Raw genomic sequence first — 21,224 nt, forward strand, 5'->3', positions numbered from 1 at the left:
AGAGAGAGAGAGAGAGAGAGAGAGAGAGAGAGAGAGAGAGAGAGAGAGAGAGAGAGAGAGAGAGAGAGAGAGAGAGAGAGAGAGAAGAGAGAGAGAGAGAGAGAGAGAGAGAGAGAGAGAGAGAAGGCCTCAGCACCTCACCATGGGAGAGAGAAGGTCTCAGAACCTCACCATGGGAGTGAGAAGGTTTCAACACCTCACCATGGAAGAGAGAAGGTCTCAGCACCTCACCATGGGAGAGAGAAGGTCTCAACACCTCACCATGGGAGAGACAAGGTCTCAACACCTCACCATGGGAGAGACAAGGTCTCAACACCTCACCATGGGAGAGAGAAGGTCTCAACACCTCACCATGGGAGAGAGAAGGTCTCAACACCTCACCATGGGAGAGAGAGAGAGAGTCTCTACACCTCACAATGGGAGAGAGAGAGTCTCAACACCTCACCATGGGAGAGAGAAGGTCTCAACACCTCACCACGGAAGAGAGAAGGTCTCAACACCTCACCGTGGGAGTGAGAGAAGGTCCCAACACCTCACCATGGGAGTGAGAAGGTCTCAACACCTCACCATGGGAGTGAACGCCCATGCAAGTATCATGAGCCCATTAGCAAGTTTGGTGCCTCAGTAATCCTTCAAGACCCAGGCAAGCAAGGCGATTACAAAGTTCCTTTACACTGTGATCCAGTACTGCCCCCTCCCCGAGGGTAGAAAATCCTCTGTCTATTAGTCGTGGACCGTGGTGGAATGTAAACATGTATTTCAGACACTTTCTCCTGTTTATCAACTTCCTGACGCATAAAATTTTACAGTAATATGGATATAATAACTACTGAATATTACTTTTTTATAGAATATTTAAAACAAAATCCTTTTCCTGAATTTGTGCAACAGTGGATGTATATTTTATATATATATATATATATATATATATATATATATATATATATATATATATATATATATATATATATATATATATATATATATAAGATTTACATTCTTGTATAGCCACTAGCACGCTTAGCGTTTCGGGCAGGTCCTTAATTCTAATTTTCCCTGGAACACGATCCGCCGAATAGTTTAACAACCAGGTACCCATAATAGTGGTACCAGGTACCTCTCTCTGTGATATGTATATGTAGGTATTTACATATTGAATTATGTATGTTTACTGAGCACGAGCAAACATATTCCTTTTGGAAATAATACATGGTAGAGTTGGTGATATATTTTAATTTCATTTCGACCCAGAATAAGTATATCTCCTGGTGTTTAGGAGGCAGGGTGGAGGGCAGTGGCAGACCCAATGGCAGTGACTGTGACAAGCTGCCTGACGCACCTGGTTGGGCAATGAACAGTGGTTGAGAGAGTACACTCCGCTTGTCTAATTCCCTGTGCTGTTTATACAGGCTAACGAGGTCTCGATAGTATTCTCTCTGTCTCTGCCTCTGTCTGTCTCTGTCTGTCTGTCTGTCTGTCTGTCTGTCTGTCTGTCTGTCTGCCTGTCTGTCAGTCTCTCTCTCTCTCTCTCTCTCTCTCTCTCTCTCTCTCTCTCTCTCTCTCTCTCTCTCTCTCTCTCTCTCTCTCTCTCGCTCTCTCTCTCTCTCTCTCTCTCTCTTTCTGTCTGTCTCTCTCTCTGTCTCTCTGTCTCTCTCTCTCTCTCTCTCTCTCTCTCTCCCTCTCTCTCTCTCTCTCTCTCTCTCTCTCTCTCTCTCTCTCTCTCTCTCTCTCTCTCTCTCTCTCTCTCTCTCTCTCTCTCTCTCTCTCTCTCTCTCTCTCTCTCTCTCTCTCTCTCTCTCTCTCTCTCTCTCTCTCTCTCTCTCTCTCCAATTAGGAATGGATGTCTTCACAATGGGAGTCGATTATTACCGAGTTCACTACTCTCCCAGGCACTTCCTGTGCGCCACACTTGGAAACATATGTCGACACAGTCTACAATTTCAATTTCTTGTGGCCTGGATATAAGGGTCTTGATGTACTGGGTCCCACACTCCGTGGTCGTTGCCTGGTGATGACACACCAGCATCTCCACACGACTAATACGTCCAAGAGAGAGTGGATAATGGACCATTATCAAGACCATCGACTTGACAATGGTCCAGGACGGACCGAAATGTCGACGTCTCCTCATCTTCTGGTGTGTGGTTGGGTCTTCAATACGTCCAAACGTGGTGATGGAATCAGCCAGTCCACTAAAAATCATGGGTTAGCTGAGTTGCTTGCAGTCACAGATTTCTGGTTGGATAAAACAGCTGCATCTTTAACGGTGGCAAATCCATCGGGTTGTGGTTCGAAGCATTTCCTTCAGCTGTCAATGTCGCACCTGCTGTCGCTCTGAAGAGATCTGAACTCTTTCTGTTTAACACCAATAGTGAAATCAGCTTTTCCTGATAATTCAAGTAATCAAGCTGAAAGTAATTGCCATTATTTGTTGTTATCTTGGTGATTTTGCAAAGCTTTGAGATAACTGGGATATGTGGATAACTGGGTGGTTACCTAAGCGTTGAGCCAGGTCCATAGAGTGAAGACTTCGTTGCATACCCCAGCTCGATCCCCTGCTAGTCCCAGTGGTTCGGCTTCTAAATGATACGTAGTCATACTGTCTTAGTGTTTGTTTCTTGATTAATGACACGTAGCGTCATATTCATGTGTCCTGTTATCATTTTTTTTTTCTTTCAACTTTTCACGTTCATTAACGAGACGAGAGACAATTAAGGAGTCTGGAAGGAACTCTAGAAATTCTTGCTTTATGCTCATTACTGGAAAATAGGACGAAGAGTCTTAAATGTTAATTGTTAAATATAATTAAGCTGTTGTGTTTTTTGGTTGTAATTCCTATAATGAGTTTACATGTAAAAGGATTTTTTTGTTTAATGTGTTTTTCGTTGATCGGGGGCGGGGAGGGGGGGGGGGGAGGAGACAGCTGTCGAGTAGGGGAAAAGTCAAAGGAAGTGCCTCCTCTTCCCCTACCCCCTTCTCTACCCCCCCCCTACTTCCCCCTCCCCACTCTCCTCACACCCACACTGTTCATCTACTCCCACAACTCACTGCAACAGAACCTGGACACGACAGTGAGGTTCCAGGTAGCAGCTGGAAACGACAGTGGGGTTCCAGGCAGCAGCTGGAAACGACAGTGGGGTTCCAGGCAGCAACTGGACACGACAGTGGGGTTCCAGGCAGCAGCTGGAAACGACAGTGGGGTTCCAGGCAGCAGCTGGACACGACAGTGAGGTTCTAGGCAGCAGCTGGACACGACAGTGAGGTTCTAGGCAGCAGCTGGAAACGACAGTGGGGTTCCAGGCAGCAGCTGGAAACGACAGTGGGGTTCCAGGCAGCAGCTGGACACGACAGTGAGGTTCCAGGCAGCAGCTGGAAACGACAGTTAGGTTCCAGGCAGCAGCTGGAAACGACAGTGGGGTTCCAGGCAGCAGCTGGAAACAACAGTGAGGTTCCAGGCAGCAGCTGGACACGACAGTGGGGTTCCAGGCAGCTGCTGGACACGACGGTGGGGTTCCAGGCAGCAGCTGGACACGACAGTGAGGTTCTAGGCAACAGCTGGAAACGACAGTGGGGTTCCAGGCAGCAGCTGGACACGACAGTGAGGTTCCAGGCAGCAGCTGGACACGACAGTGGGGTTCCAGGCAGCAGCTGGACACGACAGTGGGGTTCCAGGCAGCAGCTGGAAACGACAGTGGGGTTCCAGGCAGCAGCTGGACACGACAGTGAGGTTCCAGGCAGCAGCTGGAAACGACAGTTAGGTTCCAGGCAGCAGCTGGAAACGACAGTGGGGTTCCAGGCAGCAGCTGGAAACGAGAGTGAGGTTCCAGGCAGCAGCAGGACACGACAGTGGGGTTCCAGGCAGCAGCTGGACACGACGGTGGGGTTCCAGGCAGCAGCTGGACACGACAGTGGGGTTCCAGACACCAGCTGGACACGACAGTGGGGTTCCAGGCAGCAGCTGGACACGACAGTGGGGTTCCAGGCAGCAGCTGGACACGAGAGTGGGGTTCCAGGCAGCAGCTGGACACGACAGTGGGGTTCCAGACACCAGCTGGACACGACAGTGGGGTTCCAGGCAGCAGCTGGACACGACAGTGGGGTTCCAGGCAGCAGCTGGACACGACACTGGGGTTCCAGGCAGCAGCTGGACACGACAGTGAGGTTCCAGGCAGCAGCTGGAAACGACAGTTAGGTTCCAGGCAGCAGCTGGAAACGACAGTGGGGTTCCAGGCAGCAGCTGGACACGACAGTGGGGTTCCAGGCAGCAGCTGGACACGACAGTGGGGTTCCAGGCAGCAGCTGGAAACGACAGTGGGGTTCCAGGCAGCAGCTGGACACGACAGTGGGGTTCCAGGCAGCAGCTGGACACGACAGTGAGGTTCCAGGCAGCAGCTGGAAACGACAGTGAGGTTCCAGGCAGCAGCTGGAAACGACAGTGAGGTTCCAGGCAGCAGCTGGACACGACAGTGAGGTTCCAGGCAGCAGCTGGACACGACAGTGAGGTTCCAGGCAGCAGCTGGAACCAACAGTGAGGCCTCAGATGGTAACACTGGTTATTAATGGTTACATATATCTGTTTTCCTTCTATTAGCAGTAAAGATGAGTATTGATAACCAATACATACCAGCTTCGTGACGACACACGGTGATACATACCAGCTTCGTGACGACACACGGTGATACATACCAGCTTCGTGACGACACACGGGGATACATAGCAGCTTCGTGACGACACACGGAGATACATACCAGCTTCGTGACGACACACGGTGATACATACCAGCTTCGTGACGACACACGGGGATACATAGCAGCTTCGTGACGACACACGGGGATACATACCAGCTTCGTGACGACACACGGGGATACATAGCAGCTTCGTGACGACACACGGAGATACATAGCAGCTTCGTGACGACACACGGAGATACATACCAGCTTCGTGACGACACACGGAGATACATACCAGCTTCGTGACGACACACGGGGATACATAGCAGCTTCGTGACGACACACGGGGATACATAGCAGCTTCGTGACGACACAGGGGGATACATACTGACTTCCTGACGACACAGGGGGATACATACTGACTTCCTGACGACACAGGATATATATATACCCCCTTCCATGATTTTGGTTCCAATCCGATGAAATTTTTAGACAGGTGTGCCATTCCGAGCCTGCGTACTCAGGAGTGTATTGAACAGGGTGAACATGTCACTCGAATGCCTCGTTTCCTTAAGGTTCGTGACCCAATTCGGCCCTTGGCTACTTTGGCATATACCGCTGATTCTATGTGTCTATGTATATATGTGTTAATATGTATGTGTATGTGTATTAATGTGTGTATACGGCTCAATCATTCAAATTTCTAGGATCGAGTTTCGCTACTCTTTACAGTAGCTGAGTTGTCGACTCACACTCCAGGATCCCGGGTTCGGTTCCTGGGTGAGGTGGAAGTGGTTGGGCACATTTTCTTTCACCTACTGCCGCTGTTCACGTAGCAGAAAATAGGCATACTATCGGGAGTTTGGAGCCTGTGGTTGCTTGAGTCTTGGGCTTTAAGGGTCAGTAGTTCACAGGTTTACCTTGGTATGTAGTTTACAGCTGTGCCTCTTCCCTGTGTTTGCTCGCGGTTTAAATAGTATACATTGGTATACGTCTCCATTCACTGCTGGGTGAACAGAGGCTAGCCGGGGGAGGATTGACTGGGCCGGGTGGTCACTGTCTCCTCGCTGTGTCTGCTCGAGGTTAAAATAGTTTACATTGGTATACTCTCTCCTTCTGTGTCTTGGAAATTACACTCGAGTAATTCTGGAGGCACTTGAGTGCTCGGGGAAGTGCCTCTCGGTGTGATCAAAATATTTGCACTAAAGCATCCCATTCTGTACCCGGCTGTACTTGACTGTACCTGGCTGTACCTGGCTGTACCCGGCTGTACCTGGCTGTACCCGGCTGTACCTGGCTGTACCCGGCTGTATCCGCCTGTACCCGGCTGTACCTGGCTGTACCCGGCTGTACCTGGCTGTACCCGGCTGTACCTAGCTGTACCCGGCTGTATCCGCCTGTACCCGGCTGTACATGACTGTACCTGGCTGTACCTGACTGTACCCGGCTGAACCTAGCTGTACCCGGCTGTATCCGCCTGTACCCGGCTGTACATGACTGTACCTGGCTGTACCTGACTGTACCCGGTTGTACCTGGCTGTACCCGGCTGTATCCGCCTGTACCCGGCTGTACCTGGCTGTACCCGGCTGTACCTGGCTGTACCCGGCTGTATCCGCCTGTACCCGGCTGTACCTGGCTGTACATGGCTGTACCTGGCTGTACCCGGCTGTACCTGACTGTACCCGGCTGTACCTGACTGTACCTGGCTGTATCCGCCTGTACCCGTCTGTACCCGGCTGTACCTGACTGTACCTGGCTGTATCCGCCTGTACCCGTCGGTACCCGGCTGTACCCGGCTGTACCTGCCTGTACCCGGCTGTACCCGGCTGTACCCGGCTATACCTGACTGTACCCGGCTGTACCTGACTGTACCCGGCTGTACATGATTGTACCTGGCTGTATCCGACTGTACCCGGCTATACCTGACTGTACCTGTCTGTACCTGACTGTACCCGGCTGTACCTGACTGTACCTGGCTGTATCCGCCTGTACCCGTCTGTACCCGGCTGTACCTGACTGTACCTGGCTGTATCCGCCTGTACCCGTCTGTACCCGGCTGTACCTGACTGTACCCGGCTGTATCTGGCTGTACCTGCCTGTACCAGACTGTACCTGGCTGTACCCGGCTGTATCCGACTGTACCCGGCTGTACCTGACTGTACCTGGCTGTACCCAGCTGTACCTGACTGTACCTGGCTGTATCTGGCTGTACCTGCCTGTATCCGGCTGTACCTGACTGTACCTGGCTGTACCCAGCTGTTCCCGGCTGTACCTGACTGTACCCGGCTTTACCTGACTGTACCCGGCTGTACCTGACTGTACCCGGCTGTACCTGACTGTACCCGGCTGTACCTGACTGTACCTGACTGTACCCGGTTCTACCCGGCTGTACCTGACTGTACCTGGCTGTACATGGCTGTACCTGACTGTACCCGGCTGTACCTGGCTGTACCCGGCTGTATCCGCCTGTACCCGGCTGTACCTGGCTGTACCCGGCTGTACCTGGCTGTACCCGGCTGTACCTGGCTGTACCCGGCTGTATCCGCCTGTACCCGGCTGTACATGACTGTACCTGGCTGTACCTGACTGTACCCGGCTGTACCTGGCTGTACCCGGCTGTATCCGCCTGTATCCGGCTGTACCTGGCTGTACCCGGCTGTACCTGGCTGTACCCGGCTGTATCCGCCTGTACCCGGCTGTACCTGGCTGTACATGGCTGTACCTGGCAGTAGTAGGGTGTAAGTGCCACAGAACATTTTTTTTTTTGGGCGGAGGACCCCTGTGGAATGTAAGCGCCACAGAACATTTTTTTTTCTGGGGGAAAAAATGTTCTGTAGCGCTTTAGGGTTTTCAGGTGAATTTGGGGAGTCACAGATTTGGAATTAGGGAATTCTTATAATGAAAAATAATGTCATACTAGTTTGTTAAAGTTCTTATGAGAAAAATAATTTCCGAGACATAGAAGTTTGTTAAGGCCTTATGGGACAAATTCAAGTAACGTATGTAGCTCTTTAGGGCTTCCAGGAGAACTCTACGGACATGTTTTACATGTTTTCAACTTACAAAATCCGTCTGTGTAAGCCATAGTTTTCATGTAAATTTAGAAAATCACCTGTGTAAGTCATGGTTTTCAGGGTTTCGTACATCACACCCCCCTCCCTCCCCCCTTACCTCGCAATCTCTCGCGTCACCTTTATTTACCTTACGCCCGGCCAGCCAGTCGGCTCTTATCTTATCTTATCTTCTTCATAATATCTGGACCGTCCCTCCTCTCTCTCTCTCTCTCCTTTCATTCAGTTCAGTTCAACTATTTTCCAACATCGTATGTTTGCTCCTTTTCATTAAGCAAGTCAGTTTTACACAAATAAATCATGTTAGTAAGCATGTTCTAGCTCACGTTCCCCCCACCTTAGTCCCCTGTCGTATAATGAATACTATCATTCCAATCCCTCTAAAATTTAAAAATAATCATATTTCAAATGTAGTTCAATACAGTAATTTAGTTACCAAGCTCCAGCGCTTGTCCTCCGCCTTAGCTCTCTCTCGTATCTTCGTTAGTATCAGTCCAATTTCCCTGAAATTTTTACCCTCTGTATTTCAGGCACCATAAATAAGATCAAAACAGTTACCAAGCTCCAGCGCTTGTCCTCCGCCTTAGCTCTCTCTCGTATCTTCGTTAGTATCAGTCCAATTTCCCTGAAATTTTTACCCTCTGTATTTCGGGCACCGTAAATAAGATCAAAACAGTTACCAAGCTCCATCTCTTGTCCTCCGCCTTAGCTCTCTCTCGTATCTTCGTTAGTATCAGTCCAATTTCCCTGAAATTTCTACCCTCTGTATTTCAGGCACCGTAAATAAGATCAAAACAGTTACCAAGCTCCAGCGCTTGTCCTCCGCCTTAGTTCTCTTTCGTATCTTTGTAAATAAACCATCAATTTCCCTTAAATTTTTACCCTCTGTATTTCAGACACCGTAAATAAAATCAAGTCAGTTATCGAGCTCCAGCTCTCGTCCCCGCCTTAATTCTCTTTCGTATCTTTGTAAATAACCCATCAATTTCCCTAAAATTAAAAGCAGACATACTTCAAAGTTAGTAAATAAGATCAAGTCAGTTACTGAGCTCCAGCTCTCGTCCCCCACCCTCTTCCACCCTCAAGTCTTTGTAAATAAACCATCAATTTCCCCGAAATTTTTACCCTCTGTATTTCAGACATAGTAAATATGATGAAAACAATTATAAAACTCTAGCTCTTGTCCTCTGTCCAAGTTCACTCCTGTAAATTCATTACTATCAATCCAAATCCCCCTGAGATTTAAACACCCAACTACATTTTCAGACATAGTAAATAAAAACCAGTTCAGTTATCAAGTTTCAACTCTTGTGCCCCAGCTTAGTTCATTTGTGCAAGTTCTTTATTTCCAACTATATCACATGAGATTTAAGATCACCTTATTTTCTAACGTAGTAAAATTAATCAGGGCATTAACCAAACTCCATTCCCTCAGCCTTAGATCATCAGACATAAATATTTTCGATCAAGTCCGTCTCCAGCTTAACTCTTACCCTTTCCCTCCCTTACCTTCTCATCCCCAACTTATCCAAACCTTCAATAATCGTACTGTATTTGCATATTTTCTCTATATTCACTGTGTTCTTCGTATTCTCATCCGTGTTCACTCCATGTTCTTCAAATGTTCACAGTCCCATTCAGTTCATATTTTCACAAGTATCTCCATTTTTTATGTAATCTTTCTCTTAGTCTCATTATGTTCTCTACAAATTCTAGTCATATTTTCTATGTTTTCATATTCATCACATGTTCTCTTTACAACTTTTATACTCAATATTCATGCTAACTTCCATATTTTGTGTTCTTTGTCAATATTCATGTTCCTCTACAAGTTCATGTTCCTCACAAGATCACTTCGTTTTTTCACCTTCACTTACATGTTTTCTACATTCTTTGTCATATTCTCCATGTTCTTCACAAGTCCATTGTTCATTCTTTGTAATCCCTATTCTCCTTATCATGTTTTCATGTTCTCTGTAAGTTCATATTCCCAGCATGTTCACTGTATTCATCAACTTTTCTTACATGTGTTCTTTGCCATATTCCCCATATGTTCTCTGGGTTTTCCCCTTACATGTTATTTAACGTTCCTTAACTAAAAAATCTTTCGCCAATCAACTAAAACATAGTCACTTTCGTCATTTCTCAACTAAACCTATTATCCAGTCAACTAAAAATAGTCAGAAATAGCCTCGTTCAACACTGTTCTTAACTAAAACAACCTTTCTCTTAGCTAAAAATTGTCAAAGGAAACTTTTTCAGCACTTTCTTAACAGCCGCTATGTTTCATCAAGAAAAATTGTCAAAGGAAACTTTCCAAAACTGTTCATAACTAGCTTTTATCCATCGTCAATCAACTAAAAAATAATAACTTTCATCATTTCTTAACTAAACTTATTCCCCATTCATCAGAAAATAACCGTGTTCATCATGTTTCATTGTCATTTCATAACTAAAATTATCCATCAATCATCAGAAAAAGTCATGTTCATCATGTTTTTGGCTTTTGCTCAACTAAAAGTATTCATCGGTCAACTAAAAATAGTTACTTCATCATGTTTCCTTGTCATTTCTTAACTGAAATATCACTTCTCTCATCTGAAAATAGTCAGGATTAACCTCATTCAACACCGTTCTTAACTAAAACAGCCTTTCGCTTAGCTAAAAATTGTCAAAGGAATCTTTTCAGCACTGTTCATAACTAACTTTATCCATCGTCAAGTAAGAAAATATAGTCAAAGATATCTATCATCGTCGTTCTTAACTGACATTTATACTTTGTGGAGCACTAAAATAGTCAAATGTAACTTTTTCAACACTTTCGTAACTAAAATTATATGTCGCTAAGTAAGAAAAATAGTCAAAGGTGCTCTCCGTTACACCAAAGTTACTCTTCGAGAAATCAAAGACACTCTTCAATACATCAAGGACTTACTCAAAGGCACCAAAGTTACACTCTAAGACATCCTTCGAGACATCAAAGACTTCCTTAAGACTTCAATGGGACTCTTCCATTCATCAAAGACATTCTCTAAGCCCTCAAAGTTATTCTCAGCACAATCAAAAGTTATTCCAAGACAACAAAAGTCATTCTCAGAGCTATCAAAATTATTCTCGGAGTCATCAAAAGGTATTCTCTAACTCACTTTTGGTCATTAAAGTTAATTTCTATGTTATAAAAGTTTGTCTCAGAGACATCTAAAGTTAATCTTAGAGTTATCAAATGTAATCTCTAACTCTCTTTTGTTCATCAAAGTTGATCCCAGAGTTAACAAAGGTAATCTCTAACTCACTCTCGTTCATCAAAGTTATTCAAAGAGCTAACAAAAGTTATTCTCAGAGTCACCTTCGTTCTTCAGAGAAACTTTCCAAAACATCTTTATTCATCAAAGTTATTCTCAGAGGCATAAAAGTCATTCTCAGAGCTATCAAACTTGTTCTCAAAGTCATCAAACTTATTCACAGAGTCATCAAAGTTAATCTAAGACATCATTTTTCATCAAAGATATTCTCTCTAAACCATCAATGTTCTTCTCTAAGACATAAAAGTTATTCTCAGAGTCACCTTCGTTCGTCAGAGAAACTTTCAAAACATCTTTGTTCATCAAACTTGTTTTCAAAGTCATCAAAAGTTAATCTAAGACATCTTCTTTCATCAAAGTTATTTTCAGAGACATCTAAAGTTATTCTCAGAGCTATCAAACTTGTTCTCAGAGTCATCAAATGTTATTCTCGAAGTCATCAAAGTTATTTTCAGAGACATCTAAAGTTAATTTCTATGTTATAAAGTTATTCTCAGAGACATCTAAAGTTAATCTTGGTCATCAAAGTTGTTCTCTAAACATCAATGTTGTTCTCCAAGACATCAAAGATGTTCTCAAAATCATAAAAGTTATTCCCAGAGCTATCAAAGTTAATCTCAGAGTTATCCAAAGATATTCTCATGTCCACAAAAGTTATTCCAAGAGACGTCAAAGTTGTTTCAAAGACATCAAAGTTAATCTCCGAGTTATCCAAAGACATTCTCAGAGACATCTAAAGTTATTCTCTAAGACATCAAAGTTGTTCTAAGAGTTATCAAAAGTTATTCTCAGTCATGATATGTTATTCTCTAACTCACTTCCATTCATCAAAGACATTCTCTAAGTCCTGAAAGTTATTCTCTAAGACAACAAAGTCTTTCTCAGAGCTACCAAAGATGTTCTCTAAATCATAAAAGTTAATCTTAACTCACCTTCGTTCATTAGAGAAACTTTCCAATCCATATTCGTTGACCAGAGTTATTCTCAGAGTCATCAAAGCGATCTCTAATTCATCTTCGTTCTCCAAAGTTGTTCTCTAAGACACCTTCATTCATCAAAGAAACTCTCCTTCTTCCATCATGTTATTCTTTAAGACATCTTCAGTCATAAAATTTTCTCTCCAAAATGTAACTAGTTCAGCTTTTCATACCAAACCTGCATTTCTGTTAAAACATATTTTCTTAGTTGCTTTACCCTAAAACTGTTCTCTGAACTACACTGTTCAAACCTACGTAACCTATCCTCTCCACCCAATGTTACTTAGTTACCGTAACGTTCCTAAACCTAGCTTTACCTATCCTAACATACCTTACCTTACCTTACCTTCCCTATCTTACCTAACTTTACCTATCCTAACATAACTTACCTTACCTTCCCTAACTTAACCTAACTTTACCTATCCTAACTTAACTTGCCTTTCATAACCTAACTTTACCTATCCTAACATAACTTACCTTACCTTCCCTATCTTACCTAACTTTACCTATCCTAACATAACTTACCTTACCTTCCCTAACTTAACCTAACTTTACCTATCCTAACTTAACTTACCTAACTTATTCTGCTTAACATAACTTACCTTACCTTCCCTATCTTACCTAACTTTACCTATCCTATCCTAACCTAACTTGTCTTACCTAACTTAATCTTACTTTCCCAAACTGATGTATCCTAACTTATCTAGTCCAACCAGACATGATCTAACTTAAGTATTCCTTCTTGTCTTTGTGTTTCGTCAATCATTGTCTCATATTCATTTACTCATTTCATTAGTTAATTTCTCAAATGGTCACTTATGCATTTCAAGTGCTATTTGTTAGAGATTGGATATTTAAGCATTTCAAAGAATTTTTGTTATATATGGGCATTTACTCATTTCAAGGGATAATTTCTCAAATGGACGTTTTTTGCATTTCAAGTGTTATTTGTTTAAGATTGGGTATTTAACCATTTCAAAGGATTTTTGTTATATATGGGAACTTACTCGTTTCAAGGGCTAATTTCTCAAATGGTCATTTTTGCAGATCAAGGGTTATTTGCTAAAGTTCATCAAGTTGCCCATAAGTTGTATTAGTAGGTTCTATCTTATGTTCTTATTCCCCAACCCCTTAACCTAACCTCTTGTAATCTTAGTGTATTTAGTAGGTTCTATCTTATGTTCTTATTCCCCAACCCTTTAACCTAACCTTTCAGATGTAGTTTATTGTGTTTTTTGACGTATTTGTTGAATATATTATCCTTTTCCTAACCTTTCAGATGTAGTTTTGTTTCTCCTTTTTTGTATATTTTTACCCAAACCCACCATCCCACTTAACCTTCTTTCCTTCTTTTACTTTGATTCTCCTACTCCTTCTAACCCTCCTTTTCTACCTCTCTCCCTTATTCTCTCTCTTCCTCCCCCTCTCTCTCCCTCATTTGCTCAAATGCTCTCTTGTTTCTCAAATTCAAGTCTTAATGCTCCCATTCTCTCACCCTTACTCTCATTCACTTAGTTTTTCTTTTTCTCAAATTCAAGTCTTAGTGCTCCCATGATCTTTCTCCCCCCTCTCTCTTACTCTTTTCTCCTCTTTTCATGCTCTCATTCACTTGCTCTCTTGTTTTTCTCAATTTCAAATCTTAGTAGATCTGATTCTTTACTATTGTAATTTTATTATTACTATGATAAAGAATGAACTTATATGTGAAAACAAAGTAAAGAAGGAAAGAAGGTTTGGGTAAAAATATACAAAAAAGGAGAAACAAAACTACATCTGAAAGGTTAGGAAAAGGATAATATATTCAACAAATACGTCAAAAAACACAATAAACTACATCTGAAAGGTTAGGTTAAAGGGTTGGGGAATAAGAACATAAGATAGAACCTACTAAATACACTAAGATTACAAGAGGTTAGGTTAAGGGGTTGGGGAATAAGAACATAAGATAGAACCTACTAATACAACTTATGGGCAACTTGATGAACTTTAGCAAATAACCCTTGATCTGCAAAAATGACCATTTGAGAAATTAGCCCTTGAAACGAGTAAGTTCCCATATATAACAAAAATCCTTTGAAATGGTTAAATACCCAATCTTAAACAAATAACACTTGAAATGCAAAAAACGTCCATTTGAGAAATTATCCCTTGAAATGAGTAAATGCCCATATATAACAAAAATTCTTTGAAATGCTTAAATATCCAATCTCTAACAAATAGCACTTGAAATGCAAAAACGTCCATTTGAGAAATTATAATTCTTTGAAATGCTTAAATATCCAATCTCTAACAAATAGCACTTGAAATGCATAAGTGACCATTTGAGAAATTAACTAATGAAATGAGTAAATGAATATGAGACAATGATTGACGAAACACAAAGACAAGAAGGAATACTTAAGTTAGATCATGTCTGGTTGGACTAGATAAGTTAGGATACATCAGTTTGGGAAAGTAAGATTAAGTTAGGTAAGACAAGTTAGGTTAGGATAGGATAGGTAAAGTTAGGTAAGATAGGGAAGGTAAGGTAAGTTATGTTAAGCAGAATAAGTTAGGTAAGTTAAGTTAGGATAGGTAAAGTTAGGTTAAGTTAGGGAAGGTAAGGTAAGTTATGTTAGGATAGGTAAAGTTAGGTAAGATAGGGAAGGTAAGGTAAGTTATGTTAGGATAGGTAAAGTTAGGTTATGAAAGGCAAGTTAAGTTAGGATAGGTAAAGTTAGGTTAAGTTAGGGAAGGTAAGGTAAGTTATGTTAGGATAGGTAAAGTTAGGTAAGATAGGGAAGGTAAGGTAAGGTAAGGTATGTTAGGATAGGTAAAGCTAGGTTTAGGAACGTTACGGTAACTAAGTAACATTGGGTGGAGAGGATAGGTTACGTAGGTTTGAACAGTGTAGTTCAGAGAACAGTTTTAGGGTAAAGCAACTAAGAAAATATGTTTTAACAGAAATGCAGGTTTGGTATGAAAAGCTGAACTAGTTACATTTTGGAGAGAAAATTTTATGACTGAAGATGTCTTAAAGAATAACATGATGGAAGAAGGAGAGTTTCTTTGATGAATGAAGGTGTCTTAGAGAACAACTTTGGAGAACGAAGATGAATTAGAGATCGCTTTGATGACTCTGAGAATAACTCTGGTCAACGAATATGGATTGGAAAGTTTCTCTAATGAACGAAGGTGAGTTAAGATTAACTTTTATGATTTAGAGAACATCTTTGGTAGCTCTGAGAAAGACTTTGTTGTCTTAGAGAATAACTTTCAGGACTTAGAGAATGTCTTTGATGAATGGAAGTGAGTTAGAGAATAACATATCATGACTGAGAATAACTTTTGATAACTCTTAGAACAACTTTGATGTCTTAGAGAATAACTTTAGATGTCTCTGAGAATGTCTTTGGATAACTCGGAGATTAACTTTGATGTCTTTGAAACAACTTTGACGTCTCTTGGAATAACTTTTGTGGACATGAGAATATCTTTGGATAACTCTGAGATTAACTTTGATAGCTCTGGGAATAACTTTTATGATTTTGAGAACATCTTTGATGTCTTGGAGAACAACATTGATGTTTAGAGAACAACTTTGATGACCAAGATTAACTTTAGATGTCTCTGAGAATAACTTTATAACATAGAAATTAACTTTAGATGTCTCTGAAAATAACTTTGATGACTTCGAGAATAACATTTGATGACTCTGAGAACAAGTTTGATAGCTCTGAGAATAACTTTAGATGTCTCTGAAAATAACTTTGATGAAAGAAGATGTCTTAGATTAACTTTTGATGACTTTGAAAACAAGTTTGATGAACAAAGATGTTTTGAAAGTTTCTCTGACGAACGAAGGTGACTCTGAGAATAACTTTTATGTCTTAGAGAAGAACATTGATGGTTTAGAGAGAATATCTTTGATGAAAAATGATGTCTTAGATTAACTTTGATGACTCTGTGAATAAGTTTGATGACTTTGAGAACAAGTTTGATAGCTCTGAGAATGACTTTTATGCCTCTGAGAATAACTTTGATGAATAAAGATGTTTTGGAAAGTTTCTCTGAAGAACGAAGGTGACTCTGAGAATAACTTTTGTTAGCTCTTTGAATAACTTTGATGAACGAGAGTGAGTTAGAGATTACCTTTGTTAACTCTGGGATCAACTTTGATGAACAAAAGAGAGTTAGAGATTACATTTGATAACTCTAAGATTAACTTTAGATGTCTCTGAGACAAACTTTTATAACATAGAAATTAACTTTAATGACCAAAAGTGAGTTAGAGAATACCTTTTGATGACTCCGAGAATAATTTTGATAGCTCTGAGAATGACTTTTGTTGTCTTGGAATAACTTTTGATTGTGCTGAGAATAACTTTGAGGGCTTAGAGAATGTCTTTGATGAATGGAAGAGTCCCATTGAAGTCTTAAGGAAGTCTTTGATGTCTCGAAGGATGTCTTAGAGTGTAACTTTGGTGCCTTTGAGTAAGTCCTTGATGTATTGAAGAGTGTCTTTGATTTCTCGAAGAGTAACTTTGGTGTAACGGAGAGCACCTTTGACTATTTTTCTTACTTAGCGACATATAATTTTAGTTACGAAAGTGTTGAAAAAGTTACATTTGACTATTTTAGTGCTCCACAAAGTATAAATGTCAGTTAAGAACGACGATGATAGATATCTTTGACTATATTTTCTTACTTGACGATGGATAAAGTTAGTTATGAACAGTGCTGAAAAGATTCCTTTGACAATTTTTAGCTAAGCGAAAGGCTGTTTTAGTTAAGAACGGTGTTGAATGAGGTTAATCCTGACTATTTTCAGATGAGAGAAGTGATATTTCAGTTAAGAAATGACAAGGAAACATGATGAAGTAACTATTTTTAGTTGACCGATGAATACTTTTAGTTGAGCAAAAGCCAAAAACATGATGAACATGACTTTTTCTGATGATTGATGGATAATTTTAGTTATGAAATGACAATGAAACATGATGAACACGGTTATTTTCTGATGAATGGGGAATAAGTTTAGTTAAGAAATGATGAAAGTTATTATTTTTTAGTTGATTGACGATGGATAAAAGCTAGTTATGAACAGTTTTGGAAAGTTTCCTTTGACAATTTTTCTTGATGAAACATAGCGGCTGTTAAGAAAGTGCTGAAAAAGTTTCCTTTGACAATTTTTAGCTAAGAGAAAGGTTGTTTTAGTTAAGAACAGTGTTGAACGAGGCTATTTCTGACTATTTTTAGTTGACTGGATAATAGGTTTAGTTGAGAAATGACGAAAGTGACTATGTTTTAGTTGATTGGCGAAAGATTTTTTAGTTAAGGAACGTTAAATAACATGTAAGGGGAAAACCCAGAGAACATATGGGGAACATAGCAAAGAACACATGTAAGAAAAGTTGATGAATACAGTGAACATGCTGGGAATATGAACTTACAGAGAACATGAAAACATGATAAGGAGAATAGGGATTACAAAGAATGAACAATGGACTTGTGAAGAACATGGAGAATATGACAAAGAATGTAGAAAACATGTAAGTGAAGGTGAAAAAACGAAGTGATCTTGTGAGGAACATGAACTTGTAGAGGAACATGAATATTGACAAAGAACACAAAATATGGAAGTTAGCATGAATATTGAGTATAAAAGTTGTAAAGAGAACATGTGATGAATATGAAAACATAGAAAATATGACTAGAATTTGTAGAGAACATAATGAGACTAAGAGAAAGATTACATAAAAAATGGAGATACTTGTGAAAATATGAACTGAATGGGACTGTGAACATTTGAAGAACATGGAGTGAACACGGATGAGAATACGAAGAACACAGTGAATATAGAGAAAATATGCAAATACAGTACGATTATTGAAGGTTTGGATAAGTTGGGGATGAGAAGGTAAGGGAGGGAAAGGGTAAGAGTTAAGCTGGAGACGGACTTGATCGAAAATATTTATGTCTGATGATCTAAGGCTGAGGGAATGGAGTTTGGTTAATGCCCTGATTAATTTTACTACGTTAGAAAATAAGGTGATCTTAAATCTCATGTGATATAGTTGGAAATAAAGAACTTGCACAAATGAACTAAGCTGGGGCACAAGAGTTGAAACTTGATAACTGAACTGGTTTTTATTTACTATGTCTGAAAATGTAGTTGGGTGTTTAAATCTCAGGGGGATTTGGATTGATAGTAATGAATTTACAGGAGTGAACTTGGACAGAGGACAAGAGCTAGAGTTTTATAATTGTTTTCATCATATTTACTATGTCTGAAATACAGAGGGTAAAAATTTCGGGGAAATTGATGGTTTATTTACAAAGACTTGAGGGTGGAAGAGGGTGGGGGACGAGAGCTGGAGCTCAGTAACTGACTTGATCTTATTTACTAACTTTGAAGTATGTCTGCTTTTAATTTTAGGGAAATTGATGGGTTATTTACAAAGATACGAAAGAGAATTAAGGCGGGGACGAGAGCTGGAGCTCGATAACTGACTTGATTTTATTTACGGTGTCTGAAATACAGAGGGTAAAAATTTAAGGGAAATTGATGGTTTATTTACAAAGATACGAAAGAGAACTAAGGCGGAGGACAAGCGCTGGAGCTTGGTAACTGTTTTGATCTTATTTACGGTGCCTGAAATACAGAGGGTAGAAATTTCAGGGAAATTGGACTGATACTAACGAAGATACGAGAGAGAGCTAAGGCGGAGGACAAGAGATGGAGCTTGGTAACTGTTTTGATCTTATTTACGGTGCCCGAAATACAGAGGGTAAAAATTTCAGGGAAATTGGACTGATACTAACGAAGATACGAGAGAGAGCTAAGGCGGAGGACAAGAGATGGAGCTTGGTAACTGTTTTGATCTTATTTACGGTGCCCGAAATACAGAGGGTAAAAATTTCAGGGAAATTGGACTGATACTAACGAAGATACGAGAGAGAGCTAAGGCGGAGGACAAGCGCTGGAGCTTGGTAACTGTTTTGATCTTATTTATGGTGCCTGAAATACAGAGGGTAAAAATTTCAGGGAAATTGGACTGATACTAACGAAGATACGAGAGAGAGCTAAGGCGGAGGACAAGCGCTGGAGCTTGGTAACTAAATTACTGTATTGAACTACATTTGAAATATGATTATTTTTAAATTTTAGAGGGATTGGAATGATAGTATTCATTATACGACAGGGGACTAAGGTGGGGGGAACGTGAGCTAGAACATGCTTACTAACATGATTTATTTGTGTAAAACTGACTTGCTTAATGAAAAGGAGCAAACATACGATGTTGGAAAATAGTTGAACTGAACTGAATGAAAGGAGAGAGAGAGAGAGAGGAGGGACGGTCCAGATATTATGAAGAAGATAAGATAAGATAAGAGCCGACTGGCTGGCCGGGCGTAAGGTAAATAAAGGTGACGCGAGAGATTGCGAGGTAAGGGGGGAGGGAGGGGGGTGTGATGTACGAAACCCTGAAAACCATGACTTACACAGGTGATTTTCTAAATTTACATGAAAACTATGGCTTACACAGACGGATTTTGTAAGTTGAAAACATGTAAAACATGTCCGTAGAGTTCTCCTGGAAGCCCTAAAGAGCTACATACGTTACTTGAATTTGTCCCATAAGGCCTTAACAAACTTCTATGTCTCGGAAATTATTTTTCTCATAAGAACTTTAACAAACTAGTATGACATTATTTTTCATTATAAGAATTCCCTAATTCCAAATCTGTGACTCCCCAAATTCACCTGAAAACCCTAAAGCGCTACAGAACATTTTTTCCCCCAGAAAAAAAATGTTCTGTGGCGCTTACATTCCACAGGGGTCCTCCGCCCAAAAAAAAAAATGTTCTGTGGCACTTACACCCTACTACTCCTGGCTGTACCCGGCTGTATCCGCCTGTACCCGGCTGTACCTGGCTGTACATGGCTGTACCTGGCTGTACCCGGCTGTACCTGACTGTACCCGGCTGTACCTGACTGTACCTGGCTGTATCCGCCTGTACCCGTCTGTACCCGGCTGCACCTGACTGTACCTGGCTGTATCCGCCTGTACCCGTCGGTACCCGGCTGTACCTGCCTGTACCCGGCTGTACCCGGCTGTACCTGCCTGTACCCAGCTGTACCCGGCTGTACCCGGCTATACCTGACTGTACCCGGCTGTACCTGACTGTACCCGGCTGTACATGACTGTACCTGGCTGTATCCGGCTGTACCCGGCTATACCTGACTGTACCTGTCTGTACCTGACTGTACCCGGCTGTACCTGACTGTACCTGGCTGTATCCGCCTGTACCCGTCTGTACCCGGCTGTACCTGACTGTACCTGGCTGTATCCGCCTGTACCCGTCTGTACCCGGCTGTACCTGACTGTACCCGGCTGTATCTGGCTGTACCTGCCTGTACCAGACTGTACCTGGCTGTACCCGGCTGTATCCGACTGTACCCGGCTGTACCTGACTGTACCTGGCTGTACCCAGCTGTACCTGACTGTACCTGGCTGTATCTGGCTGTACCTGCCTGTATCCGGCTGTACCTGACTGTACCCAGCTGTTCCCGGCTGTACCTGACTGTACCCGGCTTTACCTGACTGTACCCGGCTGTACCTGACTGTACCCGGCTGTACCTGACTGTACCCGGCTGTACCTGACTGTACCTGACTGTACCCGGCTCTACCCGGCTGTACCTGACTGTACCTGGCTGTACATGGCTGTACCTGACTGTACCCGGCTGTACCTGGCTGTACCCGGCTGTATCTGCCTGTACCCGGCTGTTACCGGCTGTACCTGACTGTATCTGGCTGTACCTGACTGTACCCGGCTGTACTTAACTGTACTCGGCTGTACCTGGCTGTACCTGGCTTTACCCGGCTGTACCCAGCTGTACCTGGCTGTACCCGGCTGTACCTGCTGTACCCGGCTGTACCTGGCTGTACCCGGCTGTACCTTGCTGTACCCGGCTGTACCTGGCTGTACCCGGCTGTACCTGCTGTACCCGGCTGTACCTGGCTGTACCCGGCTGTACCTTGCTGTACCCGGCTGTACCTTGCTGTACCCGGCTGTACCTTGCTGTACCCGGCTGTAGCCGGCTGTACATGGCAGTAACCGGCTGTACCTGCTGTACCCGGCTGTACCTTGCTGTACCCGGCTGTAGCCGGCTTTACCCGGCTGTACCCAGCTGTACCTGGCTGTACCCGGCTGTACCT

The 21,224-nt window shown here is 42.3% G+C and overlaps 1 protein-coding gene across 1 annotated transcript in view; it reads right to left on the reverse strand.

Annotated features, from left to right (window-relative positions):
* The window catches only part of LOC138351439 (golgin subfamily A member 6-like protein 22), an 8,739-nt gene extending 1,354 nt beyond the window's left edge, over positions 1 to 7,385 (reverse strand). Inside the window, exons 1-2 of the mRNA XM_069303263.1 lie at positions 7,274 to 7,385; positions 2,324 to 2,387 (exon numbers count right to left, since the gene is read on the reverse strand). Coding sequence (XP_069159364.1) covers positions 2,324 to 2,387; positions 7,274 to 7,385 — 176 coding nt within the window. The remainder of the gene's footprint in view (positions 1 to 2,323; positions 2,388 to 7,273) is intronic.
* Between the last annotated feature and the right edge of the window lie 13,839 nt (positions 7,386 to 21,224).

The sequence above is a fragment of the Procambarus clarkii genome, chromosome 49, assembly GCF_040958095.1.
Source record: "Procambarus clarkii isolate CNS0578487 chromosome 49, FALCON_Pclarkii_2.0, whole genome shotgun sequence".
Taxonomy (NCBI): Eukaryota; Metazoa; Arthropoda; class Malacostraca; order Decapoda; family Cambaridae; genus Procambarus; species Procambarus clarkii.